The following is a 26,936-nucleotide window of genomic DNA, read 5'->3' on the forward strand; positions in this document are numbered from 1 at the left end:
AGAAAGGTAAGTTCTGAAATGGATGCCTGAGGGAGAATTGGGTATCAGCATAGGGTGAGTGTGGTTAGTCTAGTGTGCACTGTTTGACTTTCAAGTCACAGAAAGGAAAAATCTAGATTCCTCGGTTTCTCTAAATAGGAATTTTTAAAGGGACCATTCCCAAGCTTGTAAAGAGAAAAACATTACTCATGATGAGGATTTATGAAGCCCTCCACTGAAGTGGAACTAATGATCAAAAGCATTCCCTCAAACCTGCCCCTCATCACACAATCTGTAATGTGTCTGTTTTAAAGGAATAACAATTAAGCAGAGAGGGGAGGTAGGGCAGAGAGACGGAAGGGCAGACCAGTGGGAGGAAGGAAGCAAGGGAAGAACGGCTGAGTGCCCACAAGGCTCAGGGAAAGGCAGCCCCAGGCGCCTGTTCACATTCACCTCCCCTGCGTCAGATCCTACCTCCTTGAGCCGTGCACTGTCTTTGGTGGTCTGGAAGTTCTGGCTGAGTTCATCCACTTCTTTTTCAAAGAGTGAGCGTACTTCGCTGAATCCCGAGCTCACAGGTCCCATGAGCTCCTCCAGAATGGATGCCAAGAACGGTTGCACATTCTCCGCACAGCTGCTCTCTGCTGGCTGCATCACCATGGCTGAGGTAGGAAAGAGCCAGAAAACCATGACTTGCAGCAAAGTTGGGTTCCAAGGCACTGGAGGCACAGCCAAGGCAAGCTCAAATGGGCAAAACAGACCAGCACGGCGAACCCTGTGCCAGCAGCCACCAGAATGGGGAACTACTAGTTGCTTTCAGAAGTCCAGCAAGCAGAACCTGTCCCCTACCCGAGCTTTCCTCTGCCCTGGGATGAAGTGCATTTTTCTGCTTGGTCCCTATGAACATGGAATTCCTAACACAAAAAAAGAAAATGCCAGTGACCCACCTCTTTACCATCAATCATCATCATTTCAGAAGCACAATTTGTCTTCTAAAAACACAATTTATTGGTTTTGTTATTAAGGTAAACGACATACATTAGTTTCAGGTGTACAACATATACAAACATGGAATATAACAATTTATTGAGTTTTATTCATTTCCCTAAGAACATATGCAGTGACGGAAATGTAGAATACAGGAAATCCTAAAAAGGGATGTGAAAAATGTAACCATACTCCCACTTCCCAGAGGCAAATAGTGCCCTTTGGTTTAGAAGAGGAGGGCATAGGAGGGAGGCTGACTCAGCAAGCCTGGACTGCACCTGGAAAGCTCTTATGTTTTAAAGTGCATTATTCTCATGCACTCTGGCGATTCTCATGATGCGCCATGTTTGGAAGCAGCCATCCAGGGAGGGAAGCCCGAGAGCGGAACCCGAGCTCCTTCCATGGACTGGAAGGCTAGCTTCGTGGAGCGAGGTGAGCCGCATAGCCTTGACGTAGTATCACCGAACTGAGAAGAGACCTTCAAAGTCATCTGGGTGCCCAATTTCTCCATTTCACAAATAGAAAACTAGAGGCCTGCAGATGTTAGATGGCTTGACCAAGATCGCACCCTAATGTGCAGATCCAGGACTACAGTTGAGATGTATTTCTTAAGTTTTTATTGGCAAATAAGTTGCTTACAGTGAAATAAATGGCCACATTATTATTCCAATTTGGAGAAACATTTCAGTTATGGAGGATCAAACTGCCTCTTATTCTGATAATCTGAGATGACCAATACTATTAATATTATGAATAATGCATAAATCATTTGGGATTAAAATATGAAACAGGTCATAGAATTACTAGGGGAAAAAAACCCTTTCAATTGTATGTTTCAGATACAAAACAATCTATGACTTCTAAACATGACTCATCTGATACCAAAATGCAGATTTGTTTGCCAGGAGAATAAATGCATTATTTATCGATTAACTGTAAGACAAGAACTATTTGAAGAGCATTGAATTTGAAGTTTCAGAGTAAGCGTGAACATGGGTATTATACAGTAAAGATTCAGCTGCCTGATTTCACCTGCTGGGTGGGGCAAGAGAGGCCCAGGGAAGGGGCCATGGAGGGGGAGGCGGGTTCCCTTCTGCCTGACCCTCCCTGATGCACCACTCTGTGCTCCAGCCCCCTCTCCGTGCCTGTATTCAGTGCTCCCTTTACCTGTGCCTTCCGTCCTCCACCTTTGCCTGTGAACGTCCCACTCCCCCTTGTGGGACCCAGTTCAAACCTCACCCACAGGGGACAGCCTAATGCCCTGGACCCACCACACAGCTTCCTGAACTGTGGTCTGCGGTGTTCCCTTATGGAGGAATAAATTTCACATCCCACATGGGTCTCCTTGGCTACTTTGCAAGGCTGTGGAGATGCTGCTGTGAAGAACGCTGTGCTGTGACACATTAATTCATAAGCCACACGGAAGTTCAGGCCTCCGTGAGGGAGCAGGGGTGCAGTAAGAGTGAAAGTGTAGGAATTAGAGGGGAAAGCGGGACTCTGCCACACTCTGGTTTTGGAATCTGGGGTGAGTTACTTAATTTCTGCCTCAGTTTTCCTATCTGTAAAATGGAGAGCATAAGAGTAATCACACCTTAGGGTTATGGTGAGGATTGAGTTTACCATGTCCAAACTGCTTAGAACCCTGTGACCTTCAGGAAGTGCTCAGTGACTGTTCACTCTTACTGTGTCTGTTGGCATTATCACGTCTTCTAAGCAACTGACACTAAAACGGGACTCTTGTAATGAGGAGCCTATGCAATTTTTTGAAGTTGAAATGGTTCCTGGTTGGGAACCACTGTGCTCTCTGTTCCTGCCTCTCCTGTGGTATTTATTATAAACTTCCTTCTGTTTCAGTATCTGTGACATGATTCTTGTCTTCTACTTGTAAAATGTTGTCTTCTTTGAATCCTCATAGTCCTTGTATTCAGCAGGAGCAGAAAAATGCTAATTACTGGATTAGTAACTGTGGAGCAGAACTAAGGCCATGGTTACTTTATTCTCCAGAGTTCATGGGAGGAAAAGGAAAGACTCCTAGTTAATACTCCCAAAGTGTTTTCTGAAATCCAAGCCCTTTCTCCATGGAGGCTGAAGTCGACTTCCTTGTTTTGCAGCTGGAGGCTGGGTTAAAATGTGCTTTTGACACTCATCTTAAAGAGACCCGATCATGACTTCCTTTCAAGGTCTCCTTTATTTTATTTTATTTATTTGTTTGTTTATTATTTATTTGGTCAAATATTTGTTTGTTTATTTATTCCTGGTTATTTATTTATTTACTTATTTTTCTTTTGGTATCATTAATATACAATTACATGAGCAAAACTGTGGTTACTAATTTCCTCCCATCATCAAGTCCCCACCACATACCCCATTACAGTCACTGTCTGTCAGCGCAGTAAGATGCTATAGAATCACTACTTGTCTTCTCCGTGCTATACTGCCTTCCAAATGCCCACCCCCACATTATGTGTGCTAATCGTAATGCCCCTTTTTCCCCTTCTCCCTCCCTTCCCACCCATCCTCCCCAGCCCCTTTCCCTTTGGTAACCGTTAGTCCATTCTCAGGTTCTGTGGGTCTGCTGCTGTTTTGTTCCTTCAGTTTTTGCTTTGTTCTTACACTCCACAGATGAGTGAAATCATTTGGTACTTGTCTTTCTCTGCCTGGCTCATTTCACTGAGCATAATACCCTCTAGCTCCATCCATGTTGTTGCAAATGGTAGGATTTGTTTTCTTCTTATGGCTGAATAATGCTCCATTGTGTATATGTACCACATCTTCTTTATCCATTCATCTACTGATGGACACTTAGGTTGCTTCCATTCTTGGCTATTGTAAATAGTGCTGCGGTAAACATAGGGTTGCATATGTCTTTTTGAGACTGGGCTCCTGCATTCTCAGGGTAAATTCCTAGGAGTGGAATTACTGGGTCAAATGGTATTTCTCAAGGCCTCTTTTAGGAAATGAACACTAGCCCAGGGCGGAACCTTTTTCCTTCCTATGTGGGATATACTGGAGCCACAGAGATTCAAGTAAGACAGAGAGGACTGATTTAGTGCAGGCCCTGAGAACGGTCAGAGTTAGGCCAGTTCAGCCCCAGATAACAGCAATGTGGGCACAGGAGTTGTGTGTTGGCAGTTTTAAGCTGTATAAGGTTCTTCAATATATGGTCCACTCCAGACCAGCCATGCTTGTGGAGCAGTAAGGGACATGGGTAACAGTGAACACAAAACACTCTGGAACTGGTTTATATCTGGCTTTTGGAAGGAATCCCGTGAACAGACACCCGGATTGAGACACACACACTCCTTGCTGTAGGTGGGCCTCCTCCAGTCTCTTCTCAGCAGGGCCCATTAGAAAAGCCCTGAAGTCAGCTGGGCTTCAGTACAAATAGTGCGTGAAGGGCAGAGGACAATCCACAAGGCCACAGTCCCCTGTGAGACTCTAGACTCTTGGAGAGAAACTGCTAAAGCTCCATGGCCTTGCTCAGAAAGCCCTGAGCAAATATTCTTTGAATGAGTGAATAATCTGAAGAGTGACAGTGTTGGAGGATTGCAGGCAAACAGCGGCGCACCGCAGAGGAGCTCACAGAGGGGGCCACGTATTTGTCCTCTGAAGTGACGTTTGGTGCGGCGTGTTTGTGGGGAGGGAGGAATGGAGAACCATAGGATCTCATCCTGTCAGATTCCTTAAGAGGCCATCTCACGCCTCTCCTGAGGAAACAGGCAGCCTTTTTTCTGCTGAGGGCCAAATAGTGAGTATCTGTGACTTGGTCGTCCATAAAGGAAGGGGCACAGCTGTGTTCCAATAAAATGTTTTTTACAAAAACAGGTGGCAGGCTGGATGTTGCCCAGGGGCCACAATTTACCGACCCCACTCTCATGGGCCTCCCTGATTTCCAAGGACACTGAGGCAGACAGAAGTCAAGCGGCCTCCCCAAGGACACATGACTGGCCCATGTTGGAGTTGGGACTAGAATCCAGATCTATCAACTCTGAGCCACAAAACTTTTTTTCTTGTTAAAAGAAAATCCGTTCATTCATTCATCCAAATATTCACAGAGAGTCTGTATGTGCCAGGCATGTTAGTAGGCATGGGATATACTTGAGTGAACCAGGACAACATAGTCCTGCTCTTAGAGAGCTTACGGCAGAGAGGGGGACGGGGTAGGAGCCGTTACAATCCAGTATCAGAAACGCTACAATGGCGGAGCGCGTGGGGGGGTGCAGGCAGCATCACAGTGCACACGCACACCACCACCACCAGGCCCACGGCATTTCCCCCACCTCGTGTTGCTGAAGTTTCCCTGGGAAGGTCCAGACCCTTATTAGCACCTCCAGCTCCAATTACAACTCTTATCATCTTTTCCCAATTCCCTCAATTTAATGCTCCTCTGAAATCATGAATTCCAACTATGAGGTACAGCCCTAAATGTACAGCTTATTTAGTTAGTAAGAGCATGGATTGTCGCCACTGACCTTTGATCTTCCCAATTAAAAAGTTCTTTGAGTTCACAATCTGGTCCATGTCTGAACGGATGGTTCCTTCCAGGCCCTTCGTCAGATTTCTGCATTCCTCCTTCAGAGCACTTAATCCTTCTGCAACTTGATGCTGAACCAGGTTGTAGGCCTCCTCGAGGAGCTGCGACAGAGAACAGCACACAGATCGGGGCTTGGTCGTGTGTATGTGCCTGACAGAGTCAAGCAGAGGGACAAGGGTGAATCCCAGACTATCAAAGCATAAACAACACAGCAAACACATTCTAACCTTTCTTTCAAAGTCTGAGCCTGTTTGGATTAGGCCTCATGTAAGTGAGACTGAGCAGACCCGAGGTAGGCAGTTCTCCACCCAGGGGAGGAATTATTTAACAACAAAAAACTGCTCTAAAAGAGAAGGGAAGGGAGCGTTCATTTGGCATAGCACAGTTGCAGAGCAAATTTATCACTTACACCAAGCCAGGCCCTCTTTCTGTCGTTCTTCTTCCCCTTCATTTTAGGCAGAAGGTCTGTCTGAAGGGTGGGCATCAGCTCCTCCATCACCAGGCTGCTCAGGATCTGCACGAGGAAGAGAGGAAGGAGCCAGTGAGTTGGTGATGGCTATAGATCGAGCATCGGGCCACCTGGAGATGTCACGACGGGCCGTCCCTCTCCTGGCTACATAAGACTTTCTTGAGCTTTATGAAATGATAGGCTAATGGTTTAATTCTGCTTCTGAGGCTAAAGAAATCTCAATAGAGATACTACGAGTGGGTAAACATTCTTAAATTAAACATCCACAGGGAACAATAATGTCTACTGATGTTTTCCCACCGCAAAGGACAAATTCCTCCAATTCGAATTTTTCATATTCAAACTGGAACAGTCTAGTACATTTATGATAAGAGGAAAAACTTCAATTACGGATAAAGGCATCCTTAGCAAAATTATGAAGGGGGTCAGGCTCGGCTTCAGTGGCTTAAATCGGGGTCTGTGTCCTCTGAGACCATCATTCCTCCTGCAGCTTCCTTCGGATTTCAGTGTCATTAGGCTCTTTGTGCCTATTGTCTCCTGAACCCCACCTCTATCCTCTCAAAAATTTAGGAAAATAAGGGAAGTAACAAATACTTTGGAACAACTGGACACTTGTGGATGATATGGATGAGGGGGAGGTCCTAAAATTTTCAGTATTTTTTTAAAAACTTTGTTCCCAAATCACTCCCAAAATTTTGCTTGGCTCCACGAGAGTGTTTCTTTTGAATCTGAGCCGTGTTCTACGTGTCCGAGTATTACAGGGCTCCGTGTAATACCAGCCCCTCCTTCTTTAGACCCCACCCACCCCACCCCCAAGTTGGAACAGCTTTTACCATGAGTCTTTTGGGGCTCACAGCTCAATATTCAGTATCAGGCTGCAGACCAAGGTTTATAAAGAGTAAGCACAATTATGGGAATGGAGGCAGGCAGAAAAGTAGAGAATCATTTGACATCTGTTCTATGAATTTAAAATAGATTTTGTCCAGAGTAATTGACCTCCTCATAAAAATTCAAATTAAGCTTTGGGAATTAAGGAAGATTTTCTCGGAGGTCAGTGCTCAGCCGCATGCTAGTGGAAACACTCAGGAGCTCACTAGATTCTGCCCTTCACCAGGGCTCTGCTGGGGCAGCACGTGACAGTTGAGCTGAGCTGAGCAGGAACACTGCCAGCTCCCAGCCCCGCTGTGCTTCTGGGATCCTGAGGGGGAAGGCTGCTCGGGTCAGCGCAGCCAGTGGGTCTCCTGTTATCTGCAGCGTGGAACCTCATGGTGTGACAAAACTTACAATGGGGATAGGGTTTCCACTAGTCTTGCTAATTCAATGGTGCGGATGTTTGTACCTTTCTTAACCATTCTCCGAGGGCAGTCAAAAGGTGAACCAGCATTTTTGAGGAGCATATGAGGAACTTGATATGTGCGATCCCATGGAAATCAGCTGGTCCAACAATTAGACTCAAGTAGGTCATTGAAAATTCATGGACCGTCCCCATCCTGCTCAGTGGAGCAAGTTCTTGTTTGCAACACATCTGCCCAAGAGTGATGTAAGTGTGGCATGGACAGGGTGAGCTTAGAGCATGAGGAGGTTGAAGCCAGAACTTAAAATCAACAGGAAATACTATCTTAGTTGAAAAGTGTTAAATTCAAGAATCATAGACATTGCTCTAATTCATCTTTTTGCAGGGATTAGCTTGAATAGGAGCGTTAAGTGTGAAAGGGGTTTGAAAAGATGAGAATGTTACAAAGGTCAAAGAAAAAGAATGTTCCCCTTGGGTGGACTTATACTTTTCTTCTAGTTTTTCCCATATAATGTTCCAAGAAATTTGGTTCTACTTTATAACTTAGGGAATTGAAAAGGAATTATGTCTGGAAAAAAAAGGAGGGGGATAGAAATGTGCTTCAAGGGAAGGGGGCTCAGGGAAGAGCCACAGGGCAGGTGGAGCCTCTGGGTGCTGAGGCCCAGCTGTGTCTCATCCCAACATCCTGTCACCCTCCTCTAACCCTCGGCCCCACCCTGCCCTGACCTTGTGCCACCCCATACCTGCCCAGGGCCCTGTCTGGGCTTCCCTAACTTGACCAGCTCTCCATAAGCAGGGTCCAAAGCCTGAGGGCCATTCTAGGGAAAGTAGCTAGTCTAATACATAAATCAGACTTCTGAAAGCGTTCTCCAAACTTCTCTCCTCAGCACAGGATCCACTGAGTTTTAGCATAAGGGACCTGAAAAATAATCACTTCTGAATTTGAAAAGGATGTGTGTTTGTGTGTAAATTTAACTGCTGGGATGTGGATGTTTTTAAATTCCATTACACATATCAGAAACCAAACATACCATTAGGTTGATCAAAATCAGCAAATCCAGGCTCATTCCCTGAGGACCACACCACACATTACCTTCCAGGTGCTGAAGCTGTGAGGAAGGCTTGAGGTCCAGAGAGACGGCCTCCTTCCTGAGGCTGGTCTTAAGGGTCTAACCAGGCTGTGGCCCCATGCCCTTTGTGTTACTGAGTTACTGTGGGTCAAAGAGTCCATTTGAAATGGCCACATTCAAGGTCACTGAACAAAAGATAACTTTGGAAAGTAGAGACAAGGCCTAAAATGTGGATAGTTTTTTGTCTTGAAACCACTCTGTTCTGTGGGAACTATGAACTGCTTTCTTGGCCCATAGGGTTAATTCAAAGACAAATAATCAATATACCAAATAATTGTAAGATTTTACATTTTGCAAAACGCTTTCTCTCGCAACCTCATTTGATACATTTTTATTGACATTTTTACTAATGTTTTTATCAATATACAAATATTTTCTTTCACCTTAATAGTCCATCAGGCAAGTCATTCTAAGGAATTTGCTTTGCCTGGACACTTGCCTAAAATATCCATCGCCATGAGGTCGTGCCATTCTTGCTGTGTGAGTCATTACTATGAAGATAATAATGGAATAACGCTGAAAATCTTCTAACTACAGGCCCCGAGGGTAGAGTGGGTTAGGACAATGTTATGATTAAGTTCTTAGCAGACATGAAAAAAATGTAAATCAACCCAGTGCTCTAATCAAAAGATGTCATATTGTCAAGCCAGTTATCAAATGCCATTTTAATGACTTGGTAGCTTCACTCCAGCCCTGACCTCTGTTCCTGTGAGTCTAGGGAGCTAATGCTCCAGCCCCGTGTAGAAGAGGCCGCAGTGGAGATCACCCTCACTGACTCCTGCACAGGAGAGTTTGGGGAGCCTTTTCCTTTCACTGGCTTTGCCAAAGTGAGCCTGACATGGCTCAAAATAAGCCCTTCGGTCACAGACTGCCTTTGTGACTTCAGCCAACTTCCCCAAACAACCTCTTCTCACCCAGAGGGTGCTGTGCAAATAATCCTGAAATGCTTTTCATCACACGTTTTATGAGTCTGTGATTTCACCAAGGCTACTCACATTCCTAGGGGAGCAAAACATCTCACTGGGTCACGTGATGACTCCACAGCTTTTACTGATCCCTTCCCTGGTTTTTTATTTTGAGTTGTCAGGTTTTCCCACTTATGGTATCTCTCATCCTGCCCAGTTAGCACCCTCCTGCTACTGCTGCGTCCAGTGCTTCCTGGTGCCCATGTATGTGCAGAACCACGTCTGCACCCACACACACAAGTCTAATGCTGCCTTGTTCTCTGGATGTTGGTAGGTATGTCTTGCCTCACCACGATGGGGAAGGATGAGTCAGTTAGTTCTCTTGTACCTTACAGCACCTCATAGGTGTCAGCCCAAGGCAAAAAGCAAAACATCAACAGAAGAAAACAAACTCAATACTCAAGCCCCCAAAAATATATGCTATGTACCTGCTTTCAAGGGTATCGTGAAGGAAGGTGAGTCGACAGGAGATTTCAAAATGAAAGAATTAAGCAAGCACCATAGTTACATGGAAGGAGCTAAATAAATGTTTAACTTGGTGTGGTCCTGTGGTTGGTGTTGATCTTTCACTGGACCAAGGGTCCCAGGCCATCACTTCCCTTGCCATTTGTCACTTAGCATGTTACTCTGCAACTATCAGCTCCACAGGACAGCCACTATCCTGTCTTGCCCATCTGTGGATGGCTAGCACCCAGCGGAGTACGTGGCATACAGTGGCTCGATAAATAATTGTTCAGTGAATAAAACTGGGCAGGCCCCTTCACTACTATTTGCCTACCTCAGTCTTCTCATTTACAAAATGGAAATAACACTCACAGCTCCATGCACTTGAGCGTGCTAAAATGCCCACACAGAACTGGGATTTGAATGTTAAAAAGTGTCATGCAGAGGCATTTTAATACTAGTATATCTACTAAATATATGTGTTTGTATGACAGGCCCATCAGTGTGAAATGCGTCAGCTGCCCCTTCTGCTTTCATTTTTCTTTTCGGCACAAGAACAGTTAGTTCTTAGTCCTCTATAAATGGATGTGCTTCCCCAAAATATCAGAAACCAAGAACTGGTTGAAGTTCCAGAATAATTCTCAGGCTGGGAAATAAACGAGTTTAGAATCCACCAAAAAAATAGCTTCGGAGTCATATGATAAAGCAACAAAGAACAGCCCCCTCTTCATGAGAAAATGTCTTTGGCTTTCGATGTTTAATGGCCATGCAAAATCAAGGCACCATCTGGCATCTTCCAAATATTGTTTCCTAATAACAAATCTCACTGGCCCCCAGAAGAGGCACTCTGGGAGATGAGGGGAAATCGAAGAATAGCTTTCTTGGACCCTGTGTGCCTCTAATTAAATAATGCCCATATCCAGCCTCCTCTTCCTGGCTGAATCAGCCATGTGATTGGTGTCCTCATGGAGATGGGGGTCACATCATGAGACACCGTTTCCTTGGAGATTTATAACAATGCCCCTGGTACCAAGCCAACCGTGGTACTTAGCCCATGACTGGTATTTAGTGAAGGTCATGGGAAATTACACTAGATCTCAGAGGATAAACAAAACAAAACAAAACAGAAAATGTAAATGAAATGCATAGAAAACAGTCCTTTTAAAAATTGTTTCCTTCAATTACTTCATTTATGAATCACTCAATAGATAAAGAAAACTATGTGCCAAACACTTTTCCAACAATACCTTATTCAGTTCTCAAACTCTGTAAGGCAAATCTCATTGTTCCTATTTTTATTTTTATTTTTAAGAGGAGTAACCTGAGACTATAAGAGGTTAATTTGGTAAGATTCAATCCAAGTCTGCTGAACTCAAGCCCCAACCACACACTTTACACTGGGCCACATTGCCCACATTTGTTTCTAGTCTGGAAGCATGGGGTCATTTGAAAAAAATAACACTTTTATAGAAGACAGTGGAAGCAATTCTTGCTATTGCAGTTGCCGTGGTCTGGGCCACTCTCCCTAGTGCCCTGTCTGGAGGTCTTGGAGGGGGTGCCCAATAGCTTAAATGCTTCCGGACAATGAGAGCAAGGGCCTTTGGAACATCTTCCATTCTTGCAACATTTTTTGTTTGACTTTTCATTATGACCTTGACCTCCTACCTCCCAGCAGAGAAAAGGATCCAAAATTCTGAGCCCCATGTTACCTGGATTTCGTCCCCAGTGAGCATTTCCCAAGAGCCATAGTGTCCCTTCTCCTGTCGGAAAAACTGCACAGCTTCTAAAAAGGCTTGGGCTTCAAATGCTGTCTGCTTCATATAATCTAGAAGAAAGAGGCAAGGACACTTAGCAAAGAAAAATACCTTATTTTACATTTTCCCATAGTTCTTCAAGGGTAGTTCTTCAGAGACCCCATACCACCTAAATATTACAAGGATAGAATTATGAGATGCAGAAAAATTAAGCAAGTACTGAACTCAAGTTTCATTTCATTGCTTGCTCACCATAGTAGCTGATTAATTCTATCAGTTACTGGGCATACTGGTTAGGACTAGAATAAGATCTACCCCCGTCTCTGTCTCTTGTATATGCTTCCTTTGGGCCCCAAGGCACCTACTGACTTCATGCTACTAACTGCAACACTGAGGCAGACCATTCCTTAACTCTGTCATGTCAGTCCATCCAAAGCATCCTCTCCCAGTCTCTTGAACAAAACTCCAGTTTCTTTGTGACCTCCATCAACTTTCTGTCAAAAGATATCAATAAATATGCTGATTTATGCAAATGAATGATGATAATCATTAGAGGTAATATCAAATGGTAGTATTTTCAGTGTGGTTGAGTAAGCAGGGGCTGAATGGCCTTCCCAGAATTCCACATATCATACCATGACTTTAAATGTCTTCATTTCTGATATGGACAGAATGTTTGCGTCCCACAAAATTTGTATGTTGAAACCTTAATCCCCAGAGTGTTGACATCTGGAGGTGGAGCCCCTGGGAGGTAGTGATGTCAAGAAGGCAGAGCCCTCATGATGGGATTAGTGCCTTTATAAGAAGAGACACGGGACTTGCTCTCTGCCCCCTCCCCCTCACCAGATACCACATCTGCCAGGGCCTTGATCTTAGACTTCCAACACTATGATGATTTTTCCTATAGCAGCCCAAACTAACCTAGACAAGTTTCAACATATAAAACTAGCTCTTGGAGGATACAATGATAACAGGATTATAGAAATGTTAGCAGAGAAATGAATTTTAGAAAGAACCTAATCTAACTATAAAGAAATCAAATCTTAGAAAGGGGAAATAACATGGGCAAAGTGAAGTGATTGAAAACCACCTGCTTCCCCACCCCATTAGGACACAAAGTTCTCTTGCCAACAGCATATGATCTGCATTTATAGGGCAGTATAAGATTGGTTAGTTGAAGGCAGGGGATCACTGGGGGGGGAGGGGGACCTTCATAGCTTTAGACAGCAAGACTGCTCAGGAAAGCACTGAATGATTGACTGGGGGACTGAGCAGAACGAAAAGAGGATCAATCTGCTCTGCAAGGTCACCATCAATTAATAGGCTGTAGGCGACTCTTTTGATATTATCTTGGGCACTTGGAAAAGAGAAAATACAGTTCAAGGCATAGCCTCTATGAGAATTCAAGCAAAATTCTTCACAGTGAAGGTATCATGAAGCCTGGAAGTTGCATCTTCAAAAATGTAACACAGTAACTGACATTTCTGGTACCAACATAGAGATTTGGTCAAAATCTAAATCAGCGAAAGGGCTTGTCCCAAGAATCAACTTTTTAAATTGAAGTATTTTTTTCCTCGTTATTTTTTTCTGGTTTGGCAGTTGATTTGGGGTTTAATCTTAGAAGTTTGGAAACACAAATTAAAGTCTTAGCATAAAACTGACAGCAAGGGGCTGTGATAAAGGGTTCAGTACACTGGGAGGAACTTTACCAACTGAGATGGAAACTGTAATTACTACATTGAGATTTGAGATGGACTCATGTGCTCTTATTTTTTGCAGCTGTTTTCACTTCCAGCCTGAAGAAACAAAGAGAGATGGAAGAAAATGTGGTACTTGGATGAAGTGAGTATTGCCAGACCCACGAGCCTGGGAATGAAGTTTTAAATCCTTCGTGTCCTTACAGAAAGCATAAATTTACTTATTTCTTCCCTGCTGACCTCAGTAACTAGAGGAGGTGTTTGAAATCCTGCCCATACCTTCTATATCTTTATCGGAGCAAACCATGAAACTCCCACTGATGGTTGCATTTTCAAAGATCTTTGGAAAAACTGAAGAAATGGGATTTGGAGACGATGATGTGGGTGTCAGAGAGGAATCAAAGAAGCAATAGAAGGGCTAAAATGCAGTAGTGGCAAAGGATGAGGCACCTTTACAGGCAGAAAAGTATTAGTAATCAAATGGACCACAGAGGAAATGATAGTCATTGAGCATCTGCAGTAAAGCCTAAGAGAATGAGAACGGGATGGATCTGAGTTCTCAACTCTTCACTATTAAGACAGACTTAAACTGGATTTTAACTACTCCTTTTCCACAGAGAAAAAGGATCTAATCTACTGATTCATCATTAGATTTTCAGTATGTCAACTGATTAAGTAAATTAATTTATATAAAACTTTTACAACAGTATCTGCCACACAGTCAGTTGCTTTATGGATATTGTTTATGATTATAAGCAAAGCACGACAGTAACTGCTGGATCCTTAAGGAAATAAAGAACAATGTTTGCTTTGTAAAAGAAGAGCTATATTATTTTTTTATTAAGGTATCACTGACATACAATCTTATGAAAGTTTCACATGGACAACATTGTAGTCACAACATTCACCCATATTATCAAGTCCCCTCACCCCCATCCCATTGCAGTCACTGTCCATCGGCATAGTAAGATGCTATAGAGTCACTACTTGTCTTCTCTGTGCTATACTGCCCTCCCGTGACCCACCTACATGATGTGTGCTAATCATAATGCCCCTTAATCCCCTTCTCCCTCCCTCCCCACCCACCCTCCCACACCCCTCCCCTTTGGTAACCGCTAGTCCCTTCTTGGAGTCTGTGACTCTGCTGCTATTTTGTTCCTTCAGTGCTGCTTTGTTGTTATACAAGATAGAGCTATATTGAAATGGTAATATGATCTTCAGTTCTTCTAAACTGTTTGCAAAGGCATTGCTGAACTCAGCCAGATTATACAGGTGTTTGAGAGAAACCAGATTATCAGTTATTTGATCAACTTCCTGCCACAGATCTGGGAACAAATTCTAGGATCACAAGCACCTACCCTCCTGCCAACAAGCAATTGAGACTTTAGTTCAAAAGCCCCCAGAATCAACAATGGCGTTTGGTCTTTAGGCCTTCCCCCTACAAGCCAATTTAGAAAAGGGCAGGTATTAGCCCAAACTCTCCTCTTCCAACATGCTGTCATTATGAGGATGCTCAAGTAGACGGATGGGCTGGGGAAACTCAGACATCATTGAATCCAAGTCTCCTCATTTTATGGATGAGGAAACTGAAACAAGAAATGGTTACTTTCTTAGCTGAAGGTCATACAGCTGGTCAGAATCAGAGCCAAGAGTTGAAAAAAATGGTTCTGGCATGTCACAAGTGGCCGTGGCATTCACACTTACTTAAATCACAGACTATGGCAGTTGGAAGTGATTGTAAAGGTCACCTGCCCCAGGCTCTTGTTCAATGCTGGGAGCCTTCAGAATCTCGGACAGATTCTCATCTGGCCTAAGCTTGAATATTTCCAGGGACAGGAAGCTCCCAGTTTAGTGAAATGGTTCTTTTTGTCACTGAACTGCTCTAATTATTTGAAAAATTTTCCTTCAATTGAGCCAGAATCTGCTTCCATGAATGCTCTCATTAATCCCATTTCTGCCTTTCAGAGCAAAATACATAAGTTTACTTCTCTTTCATATGATAACTCTAAAAGATAACTGAATCTCCTTATTTAACCATTCTTTAAATAATGTTTTTGTGATCTTTTATATCTGATCCCTCTTTTTTCCATCCTTCCTTTAGTGACCAATTCTGATTTATCATTATCTTTCTTAAATTTGGCCCCTAGACTGAGTACAACACACTGAGTATTATCTAACCAGTGCAAATTATATAAAGTGGAAAGATTACTTTCCTTTTTCTGCTCCCTAACCTCTTTTTTAATACACCCACATCCTATTGTTGACTCATACCTTTCTTGTAGCCAAATAAAATCCCTACACCTTTTTGTAAAAAACCATGGCTAATATAAGCTTTTCCTAACCTCTGCTACTGCTTTTGATTTTGAAGTACATGTTTCAACATTACCTCTATTAAATTACAACTTACTGTGATCAGCTCAGTGCCCCCAGAACCTGCCAAAACATTAAAAAATTATCATTCTGTCCCCAAACTCTCTTTCACTTCAGTATTATTGGAAAATTTGGTGGGCTTGCCATCTGTGTTTCTATCCACCTCACTGATAAAACCATTCATCAGACCAGGGGCAAGGATAGAGCCCTGAGAAACTCTAAACATTTTAGGAGACATGTGGGAGACGTGCTCTTGGCTGTTCACTCGACAAGCACATCCTTAGGACCAAGACATGTTTATTCTCCTCAATCTCTATTTCTCATCTGTACAGTTGTATGGAAAACTCATATTGGGGAGACATGATTAAGGGTTTTGCAAGGGAAGGAAAGCTTCTCAAGGCCCCTTGGGGACAGTTATTCAGGGGGCCAGATAGAGATCGCTTTTTCCCCCCCCCACTTATGCAGATTTACAGCATGTCTGAGTCAACTTGAAATATCAAAGCTCCAAGGCCTATGTACTTATTCTTGATTTTTGACTTTGGCTGCTGGGTCGGGACTCCCTGACTCAAAGTGGGTTTGGAAGCTGCCTTGTTATTTCATTTTATTTCATTGGTAAACAGCGCCAAGCCATGTTAGCGGATCTGCCTAGTGATTTGTGAAAGTTATGTAACAGCATTACTCGCTATACCGCTAAGGGGTTCTTCTCACTAACGCAGTCTTCTAAACTGTCTTCAGCTTCAGGTCAATTTCTCTTCTAGGAGAGAGGCAGCAAGGCTGTTTTCTCTAGTTTCTTCTTCAGAACAGAGGAAAGGGGCACAGGGAAAACTAACCACCATTTATTGAATATTTATCATGGAGTATAAGCCATATGAGATGTTCACCCATAGTGTTTCATATAATCCTTCCAACAACCCCATTAGGTAGGAATTAATACTCCTACTTTAAGGCTAACAAAGGAACTGGGTTTCAGAAAGGTTAAGGGACTTGGTTTAAGTTAACATGTGGTCAGGCAAGGTCTCCTGACTTCCAAAGTTCTGTTACAACACTCTGTGCTTTAATTTGTTAAATGTTTTATTTTGAGATAGTTGTAGATTCACATACTTTATAAGAAATAATACAGAGATATCCAACATACCCTTCACCCAGTTGCCCCCATTGGGAATATCTTCCAAAACTATAAGTGCAGTATCACAAGCAGAAATTGATATTAATGCAATCTAACCACCTTGGATTCCATCAGTTCACATGCATGTACATGTGTATGCATGCACATGAATATATGTGTTGTGGTTTAATTTTTAAATTATCTTAAATTTCCTTTCCTTCTTAAGGTTCAAAATCATATAATTCTAGAGTTTGAATATACCATAGGGATCATCAAGTCAAAAGCACTCACTCAATGAGTGAGGGGACTGAGGACGAGGCGAATGTGTCATGACATTATTAAAACACAAAACAAAAGAAAACCTCCTCACTGGAATTAAAAACAAATGGTGTCTGTTCTAATGAAATGGTAATAAAAGCTTTGATTTTTATGTAAGAACTCATTTTTTCATGACAAACCTAAGCAAATATTTATCCCCAAAATGCAAATGCTAACTCTTATGAGAACTATCCCCAGGACTACTTAGAAGTTCCTGAATTGTATTTTGTGAACTAACAGACAACAATATTCATGTATGAACCAAATCCTATCTGTGAGGAATAAGCCAAAATATATTGTATACTTCATGGAGATCCAGAGACCCAAAGAGGAGCTATAATGGTGTTGCTCTAGGTGAAAATACAAAGATACATGAACTCACTCAGAGGATATAAAAGACTTCTTAAATAAATGGGATAAAGGTGTTTCTAGTGAAGATATTGTTTTGATAGAAATTTTTTAACCATGCAGAAAAATGTTGCATGCCTCATACAGCTAAAAGTTGTGCATCTCATGAATTTTTGAGTTGCCGATAAATATTAAAAGACTGTCAACAGAAAAAAGGAAGTGGTGATAACTACAAGTGGAGACAGACTAACTTCGTTTCCTTTAGGTAGACATAGCAGATTGGTAGATTAGTAGACTGTTGGAAACTTCCTGTATCTGTATTTTAGCAAGGCAGTTATTAAATGATGATTTGGACTGACACACTGAAGAAATATGGATTGGTCGATAATGCAAATAAACATAAACACTTAACCTCAGTGACAGGTGCTAGTTAAAGGTTACTGACATCCTAGAGGCCAATCTCTATGGCACTGCTCTTAATACATTTTCAGTTCCTTGGAAAAGGTAATATATAGACAGATAAGTCAATAGGTAGGTAGGTTGATAAATAGATAACCCCACAGTTTCACTTAACTGTAAGCCCAGTGCAAGTCAGTGGTGTGACACAGTTGTACATAAAGCAGCTGCAGTTGGCCACAGGAATGTGGAGGATATATAACAAGGACAAGGGCGGTCATAGATGGATTGATTCTGAGATACGCTCCTCTGAGTTTATCATTATATACTTCCAACAGCAGCAGAATAGTTTATAAAAAATATAAAAATAAAGAAAAAAAGGTGGAGTACTTCTGAAGAAGACCAAGTAAATGAGGAATCTCACAGCCTTGGGAAGAAAAAAACCTAAAGGGAAGAAATCATCTATGTAAGATCTGTAATGTATAAGATGACTGGATTAGTTCCAAGTCGACTCAGAGACTAGAGTCAGGATGGCATGGGCCAGAACAGAGTGCGGCAGATTTTGACTCAATATAGAGAACACATTTCTAAAATGTCGATTTATTTTTGAGTGAAACAGGCTCCAACAGGATGTCAAAAGTTCCTCTTAAGAGGAAGTGCTCCATCAGGGCTGAGTTACCTTGCGGAAGGTATACAGACTTGCTCAAATCCCTCTATTATACACTCTCATGACATCATGTGCATCCTCACTATAGCACTTAAAATAATTATATCATAGTTTTTAGTGTAATCATTTGAAATACGCCTGGACTGTAAACTCCAAGAGGGCAGGGAATTGCTGTTTGCATTCACCATTGCATCCTCTATCCCTAGCCCAGTGCCTGGGTCAAAGAGAGAGGGGGGGCGTGGGAGGGAGAGGGATAAAGGGAGGAAGGGAAGGAGAGATTCAAACACTAGAGGGAGGGCTGGATTAAATCTCTTTTCAAAGTTTCTTCTGAACTGAGATTTCTGGATTAAAAAACAAAACCTAAGTGTCGCAAATTAATGAGGTTCTCTTAATAAATCCCTTCCCTACTGCTGTAAAGAGCTACTGAAGGGAATGGATAAACTACCCGGGTGGTTCTCAGGCTTTGGTGAGCATCAGAATGAGCTGGAGGGCTTGCTAAACAGACTGCTGGGCCCCCACCCACCCAGCCAGACTTTCTGATTCAGTAGGTTTGGGGTTGAGCCCAAGTATTTGCATTGCTAATAAGCTACCAGGAGAGCTGATGCTCTGGGTCCAGGGGCACACTTTGAGAATGATTCCTCTCCCCAAAATTAGGGGAGTGGTTCTCAAACATCAGAATCACCTATGGCACTTATTAAAAATGCAATTCTTCACCTTACCCCAGAGATGCGGCTCAGCAGGTCTGGGGTTGGACCCAGGAATCTTCATTTAAAAAGCTATTCAGGTGATTCTGTCCCTAGTGGTTTACAGACCCAATTTTGAGGAAAAAAATTACACAGAAGAAAGAGATACAGTAGAAGACTTGGTCTTGATGATCTTGTTCCCTCATAATCAGGTTAAGAAACATCCCCTCTGTGAACTAACTGGTCACACACACAATTCAAATGAACCCTCGTACTTACTTGAAGTGATGTATAAAAACAGTATTATGATGAAGCTTTATCAAAAGGTACGTGGATAAGGAAATACTTTGCGCAGGTTCATAAGGAAATTATCTCGAATAACTAGAGCTCTACCCTGAAGGGAAACCCTACCTGCTTTAGAAGCGATTGTCATTGTCTGGGCATAAATTTGGATGTGACCCTAGTTGAATCTCATGGTACTCAATGGATATGCGTCAGCCTCCTTTTCTTTTGCATAAATGGTCTCCTTGTCTTTACCTTAAGTTTTTTTCAAAGCCTAAAAAAATAAAAATAAAAATGACCCATGCTCCTGGTCTCTTCCAACAAGTGAGGATGGTTGTCCTCAATCTCCTGATAAGGGAGGAGAGAATGCTTCTTTTGAATACCGTGAAGATACTCTGTGCCTCAGAGCTGTGTTCATTGGACATGTGCCCAGGGGCCTGAAAGAATTCATCTATCATCCTATATGACTTAGGAACCTGGGCAGAGTCAGGCCAAGAGAACAATGACACGATCAATTATTTTCTGTCTGCCCAGGACAAATATTTATGTCTTTCAATGGGTCAGATTTGTTCTCTAAAATAGTATAGAACCGATTCCCAATCCCCTACAACCTGTGGAGACGGTGCTGAAATAACCTCAGGAGGAAAAAATTATTACAGCCTAAAACCTAAGCAAAACAAATGAGAACTATCCAATTTCCTCTTTAAAACATGCATTTTAAAAAGAGTTCACTAAGTTCACTATATAATGTTTATAGGCACTGTGGCAGGGCACACGTTCAGGGGATCGTTCAGCTCAGACCACGGAAATTAGGTCATGTGGCTCTTGCTGACGTTGCAGGGAGTTGTGTGGCTTACTCCCTGCAGGCAAAAATTTGCCACACAACCTGGGCACAATTTAAAGCAAGCTTGAGTTTTCAAATAAATAGGGAAGGTGCTCCTCTAGCTGTTGACTTGTTCTTCACTTCTGATGACACTTTCTCATATTCTTGGAAATGAATGGGTCTTGGTATGATTTGTCACAACAGCACAAAAAAATTTGGGGGACAGTCTTCCCGACCGATTCTATGGCTGACCTTCATCTTGTGAGCTCAGAACCCTTTGTCTAGTCTAATCCACACCCACAGGAGCATGTTTTCTACAAGTAAAGGCAGGCAGCAGAATGACTTGGCCAGGTTTATGTTAGAGAAAAAAATCACTGTGGTTAACTGGCATGGTTTCATCCTCTCCTAGTCTGACACACCCACAGTGAAGAATTGTCTGATGATGCTATCTGGAGATGTTCCACTCTTCATCATTACCAATCATTAATAATAGGATCCACCTTGCACTTGTCAGAAGATTTTACAGTTTACATCTCATTTGATTCTCACAGCAATCTCATGAGACGGGTAAGCCAGATATAAGCATTTCCAGATGAAAAAAGAACAGAAAACGCTGAAAATCAAAGAAATTTAAGTCATTGCCCAAGATCATATGAATATGTAACTCATTTTATCAAGTCATCAAACCAGAATGAAAAATAATGGGCAAAAAAAAAGTTTCTTGTCTCCTGCAGACTCACCTTCAAAAAGGACCTAACCTCATTTAAAACATCTAACTATAGCAGGAGTTGTAACTACTTTGTCTAGGATAAAAGATCTCAGTTCCCTTGTTTGTAGCCTTTACCCAAAGACCTAAAAAAATTAAACTGACCCACGCTCCATTCCTTTCCTAAGCAGGGCCGGCAGCCACAGACTCCTGGAAACCCATTTCTTTACCCTGCATTGGTTGGCAAGGTGAGATCGGTTGATTTTATGGCCCCCTCCAGGTTTGGAGGGCAGTATACAACTTAGTCCTCAGATTCCTAGGGGCCAGATTCTTTTCTAAAAACTGGGAGCCTCAGCAGTCATGTGCCAATAAAAATAGTGTCTACATTCCTGATGTATTACAAGATGGGGCCGCACTGCCAACAGAGTTCTTTTTAATTTCTGGGTTAGCTGAACCCACAACGTACCGATTTTGCATGATTGCTTTAAGCCACAGACACACGGAAACCATCCTGCTGTTCGGGTGCTTGAGCGCCTGACTGCAGCAGCCGATGGCAAGTCACCAAGGGAGCTTAGAAGCTGACTTTACAGGTAGAGTAAATACATGGTTTTACCATGAAAAGAAGCTCTAAGCATTCACCATTATTTCCAGTAAAATCCACGGAGGCTCCTGTTTTATAACTTGGCTAATAACAAGTTTAAGCAACATCTGATGGGATTACTGAAAGGGATGTCATGCAGTCACTAACAACAATTAGGATGACCTAGAGGTGTCATGGAAAAGTAGTTTGGGTATCATTTTAATTGCAAAAACCAGATCATAAAATTACATATAGCTCCTGATTAAGCAATGTAACATATTCACCCATGTGAGTGATGATCAAAAAGGAATGTGTAAGAAATTAAAAGTGAGTTGGGGCAGGGTTTGTACTTGTGCCTCAAATATCGTGAAATGTTATGCTATTATTGTTAGGCAGGTTCACGCTGATCTGACGCCTTATTTTTTTTTTAAACCAATCCTCTCATGACCATGAGCCATGTTTGCTCTTCCAGAGTCAAAACAGTCCCGTGGCAGCTCACCTCTTAAAACCTCAGGCAGCCGCCGAATCACGGCGCGTTCCATGGTCCGGACATTCAGGATCCACACTGCGGTGTTTGTAAACTAAATTACCTGATGTGAGAGAAACAGCCTTTCTCTCCCTCAGGATGGGTGGCAGCCTGGCTTTTCACTGAGGCCACCAAGCAGTTTCCAGTATGATTTCAACTGAAGAGATCGTTCCTTTTTTTTCCTCTCCTTAAATATACTGTTGAGTGTGGTTTACTCAGAATAGGTTTCCCCTGTCTCCTTCAAGGGTTTTCATTAATGAAGGGAAAACCCATCCATCTTGGAGCACTGTTGGGCTTGTCACGAATGAACTTTGAAGTATTTTTACTCTCCCCTGCTGGCCATGAAAACGAAGGAGGTCATGAATGACACAGCGACATGCATCAGAAGCTGGGGTTCACCTGCCACACAGCTGGACGAACTCGTGTTCCTTTACGCTATCATGTCCTTGAACAAAGAGTCATATTCATCACTGGATCCTAAGGCCAGAGCCCAATGCCTGACACCGAGTGCCCTCTAGAATAGATCAATGAACAAAGAAATCACTGACTCAATAATAGGGAGGCAGCATGGAATAGTGGAGACCACCATACAGTGGGAATCAAAGCAGTGCTATTTCTACTTTCGTCACTTAAGCTTCACACCTCAAGTGAGTTACTTTGTTTCTCTGGACCTAATTTATCTCATTGGAGAAGACAGGCTGACTGTCAGGTCTCATTTTTTGGCTACGACCTATGTAATTCTATGACAAACTGTAAGTACAGTTAGTTTATGAACATTTAGATAGAACTTCCCAGGACAGGGCTCCAACTTGGGGATATCAAGTGTCAGCTGCAGGACCACAGTATCCTTTTCTTCCTGCTAAGCATTTTCCCTCTCTCAAATACATATCCTTCTCTGGGCTGCAGAAAGTAATCAGTGTGGCTATTAGAAAATATTAAATTGCATATGTGGCTTTCATTACATTTCTGTTAGACAGCACCGACCTGAGTCTCTTTGTCCACTTCCCCTTCCATTAACCTGAATAACAGTTCAGTTTGTGGTTATATCCACTAGGCTCACCATAGAGGCCATTTCATTAACTGAGCTAATAAAATAGTGAAAATATGAAGTGTGCTGTTTCATGGTCTATGACAAGATTACATTAAATCATTTGTCTTTTATAAAACACTAAATCATTAACTGAGAATGTCATGTGGGCTTGGTCTCTGAAATACCCTTTTTCCTTTTTCTTGAAAAATTAGAAGCTGCATGATATCTCTTAATATCTTCCTATTCTCCAGAAAAACCGCCATTTTAGTTTGGGTATTTACTTGAATCCAAACTGTAAGGCCATTAAATGATTCTATCTCAGCTGGAAATTTCTTTCTTATGAAATGCTGCAGAACAAATTACATTATACCCTTTGTCCAAATCAGAACTATCAGTTGGGATACAGGTCAGCTCTTGATTATCTCTGTTAACTAACGAAAGCGATGACAATGACAATTCTTAAAACTTCATGTTTGCTTCTGTAGTAAAGCTACAGAGTTTTGTGTATATTTACATTTGAATTCAGATGAGTCTGATGTTTCATGATTCATCCTATCTTAAAACCAAGAGCAAAGTTGCCTTGGGATAAACTAACTTGCACTCAGCTATTCCCCCTTCCCTTATGGGAGAGTGGATGGCCTCTCAGACCAATGCTGGTCAAAACTGTTCACTTCTCTTCCTCTTCTTTTACTCCTTACCTTTCCCACTGAACATGCTACAACTTCCATACGTGCCCTCACACACGTGCACGCATGCACGTACACACAAGCAGAAATAAATCTCTCCTTGGCCTGCAGACAGTAATTATACTGGTTTTAAAGGCTCCACCAGGGTAATGAAAGGGGGTATGGGAGGGCAAAGAGACCCTAAACCAGCACTCCCCAATAGAAATATAATGAAAGCCACATATGCAATTTAAAATTTTATAGTAGCCGCATCATAAAAGTGAAGAAAAACAGTTAAGAGGGATTTTAATAATATATTTTATGTAAGCCAACATATCCAAAATATGTCAGCGATATAAAAATTATTAATGAGATAGTTTATATTCTCTTTTGAGAACTAAGCTTTTGAAATCTGGTGTGTAGTTTACACTAGCACATTTCATTTCAGACTAGCCATATTTCAAGTAGCCAGTAACCACATGTAGCTAGTGGCTACCATATTTGACAGCACAGCTCTAAATGCGCATGGTTTAAGAGTTATATTGTTTATCTGAACGGAGACAGGAGGGCAGCAATAAAAGAGAGCAAGTAATAACACACCTGAACTGTATTCAAGCAGCAGCATTACAGAGGAGGTCTGTTCACATATATTCCTACTTTAACTCAATAAAGAAGGAAGAAACCTGACTTTAACTCATCATTACACACAGCACAGAGCACAGTTTGTAAGGATCAGAATAATGCACAAAAAATAATAAGATGATTCATCATAATTCTCCGCAGGGATTAAGATTAGAGTTTAAGACCGTTGACAACTATATCTCACTCATAAGCCCTGTCTTAGGGGCAGCGAGGAATCCTTGTGGCTTGAACTTTGAGGGTTGTCCAACGACAATGCCCTATCATAAAAGTCCTGCTCAATGTGGCAGAAAACTGCTAACCACCAACAGACATATTAGATGAGATCATTTCTAAACAGGATACAGCCGTACAACAATCTGCTATATTTATAGCAACAAATTGTTCACCCCTCTCTTACTCTTTGCCAAAATGAGAAAACAGCTGAAATGTGTGGTGGATTTAGGTGCCTCCTGTTCCTATTGTAGGTCATCTTTGTAGTTGCTACAAACTTGAATTACATGATGTAATAAACTGATTTTATTTGGAAAACAGGTCCAATGATCTAATTCCCTTCCAGTAAAACAGAGAAAGAAGAAATGAAGACAAAACCTCAGTTCCTGTGTTGGAAGTGTCAAAGCTTCTGAATGTATGAGAACGAGAGAGAGAGAGGGAATAAATGTGTGTGCACACCTCTTCTGATGATATGTGGGTTATAAGTGAATGCCTCTTGAGTGTTCACAGTTTGTAAGGTATTTTTACTGTGAAGGAGCATCGATGGGATCGCAGAACTTGAATGCACTTTTAATGTCTAGTTCATTTCTCTGCTAACATGACAGCAATTATTTATGAAGTGACTGAAACAGCCTATAAATTATTCCAGGCCTATAATCATTATTAATAACAGAAAAAGCTATTATTTATTAAGTAGTGCATTTTATGTGGGTTTACAAATTAAAATTAATAAATTTTAAGTCATTCAGAAGACATTCCGCAATTTTCCCACGTATCACATTTTAGAATACAGGAGTTCTCTTTATCAGGCAGTTCTCTCTACATTTCTCCTGTTACAACTGGGAACATTTTTGCAGGTGGCAACTTCACTGGAGTTAGAAATATCACTGGAAAGTCATTATTGTGTCTTCCCAGGGCTTTTCTTTCAAGCTGGATGATACAAGTATCTCTAATGTTCCCTATAGTATTCATTTTTCAAACTCATACTTAAAGTTCTGGATCTCCACTGATAGCACTCTATAATTCCACACTTCTTAATTTTTAGGTGAGGCATAGTTCTCCCTGTTTAATTCTATGCATATTTAATATAACCTTCTGTTATACAGCAGCCTGCCCTCACTCCTGTGCCACTAGAACCCTTGAGCCCCCTTAATCTCCTCCACTGTTTTTCTATAGCACTTACTACTACCTTCTGTCATATTACATAATTTACTTACTTATTACATTTAGGGCTTATTTTCTGTGTCCACATTGGAACCTAACTAGAATATCAGTGTCATAGGAACAGGGATCTTTGTTTTGCTCATTGCTGTATCCAAGAGTGCCCAGAACATAGTATGAGCTCAATAAGTATTTGTTGACTAGCAAATGTAGATTGGACCAGTGTAAATCCACATGGTTTTTAATTAAGTTAATATATAAGTATTCATCTAGACTCATATTTCTAGTTGACCGATAGTATATTGGGCAACACAAATTAAATGTCCAAATTAAATGTTTATTTTATTATAAAGCAGAAGAAAACTGGGTTATATTGGTAGTATACTAGTTAGTATATCATATTGATAAGATTCATTCTTTAAAAACTTTATTTTTCTTCAAAAATCAAGGATTGAGAGTGCTGATTATTTCTGATTTATTCTCATATTTTTCTAATTATACTGAGTCCACAATCTAGAATGTTCAGAACTATGCTTATTCATTTCTCAATTTAAATGTAATTATTATATCTGTATTAAATATTAAATCTATGTTAGGCTCCTGACTGATATTTTTACCTGTTTTGTAAGTTAGATCTCATGTTTTTAGATTAAAAATTATGAGCCTACATACCATGTGGAGAAACTGAACCAACCTTCATTTTTTAAAATGGAAGTTCTATTGATGTGGGCTTATTTTTTATCCCTATTTTATCACCAGGGCTTATCATGGTGTCAAAACATAGTAAGAGCTCTTACCATATTTATTTATTTATTTAATGAAAAATACATCTGGCTAAGTTGGAAAAATCTGACCAAAGACGTTTAGGGAGAAAGCAACAAAACAGTATATTTGAAAAATTTTACAAGCTAGGAACAACATGGTAATTGACTGATGTAGAACTGAGAAAATGATATTTCAACCAGAATTATTGTCTCCATGGCCTAATCCTTATCGTATATTCACCCACTCACCACACATTGGTTGAACATATTCTATGTATGAGTCACACTGAAGAATTCTCTGAATACAAGGGAACAAGACTTGGCTCACGGGCATGAATCTTGCATGGGAAATAATGATAAACTCCACATGTGTTCACCATTGTATGCACAGTGCCCCAAGCAACCAC

The 26,936-nt window shown here is 41.6% G+C and overlaps 1 protein-coding gene and 1 long non-coding RNA gene across 2 annotated transcripts in view; one reads left to right on the forward strand and one right to left on the reverse strand.

The window, feature by feature from the left end:
- NIBAN1 (niban apoptosis regulator 1) overlaps positions 1 to 26,936 on the reverse strand; it is a 137,860-nt gene that overhangs the window by 14,319 nt on the left and 96,605 nt on the right. The window contains exons 6-9 of the mRNA XM_036912556.2: positions 11,512 to 11,627; positions 5,910 to 6,014; positions 5,439 to 5,601; positions 454 to 641 (exon numbers count right to left, since the gene is read on the reverse strand). Of these exons, the coding sequence (XP_036768451.2) occupies positions 454 to 641; positions 5,439 to 5,601; positions 5,910 to 6,014; positions 11,512 to 11,627 (572 nt within the window). The remainder of the gene's footprint in view (positions 1 to 453; positions 642 to 5,438; positions 5,602 to 5,909; positions 6,015 to 11,511; positions 11,628 to 26,936) is intronic.
- On the forward strand, positions 654 to 18,074 carry LOC118926068 (uncharacterized). The gene is made up of 3 exons (XR_005030309.2): positions 654 to 1,398; positions 13,336 to 13,398; positions 16,955 to 18,074. It is a non-coding gene; the product is annotated as an uncharacterized LOC118926068 (long non-coding RNA).

This window comes from Manis pentadactyla, chromosome 9 (assembly GCF_030020395.1).
Source record: "Manis pentadactyla isolate mManPen7 chromosome 9, mManPen7.hap1, whole genome shotgun sequence".
Classification (NCBI taxonomy): Eukaryota; Metazoa; Chordata; class Mammalia; order Pholidota; family Manidae; genus Manis; species Manis pentadactyla.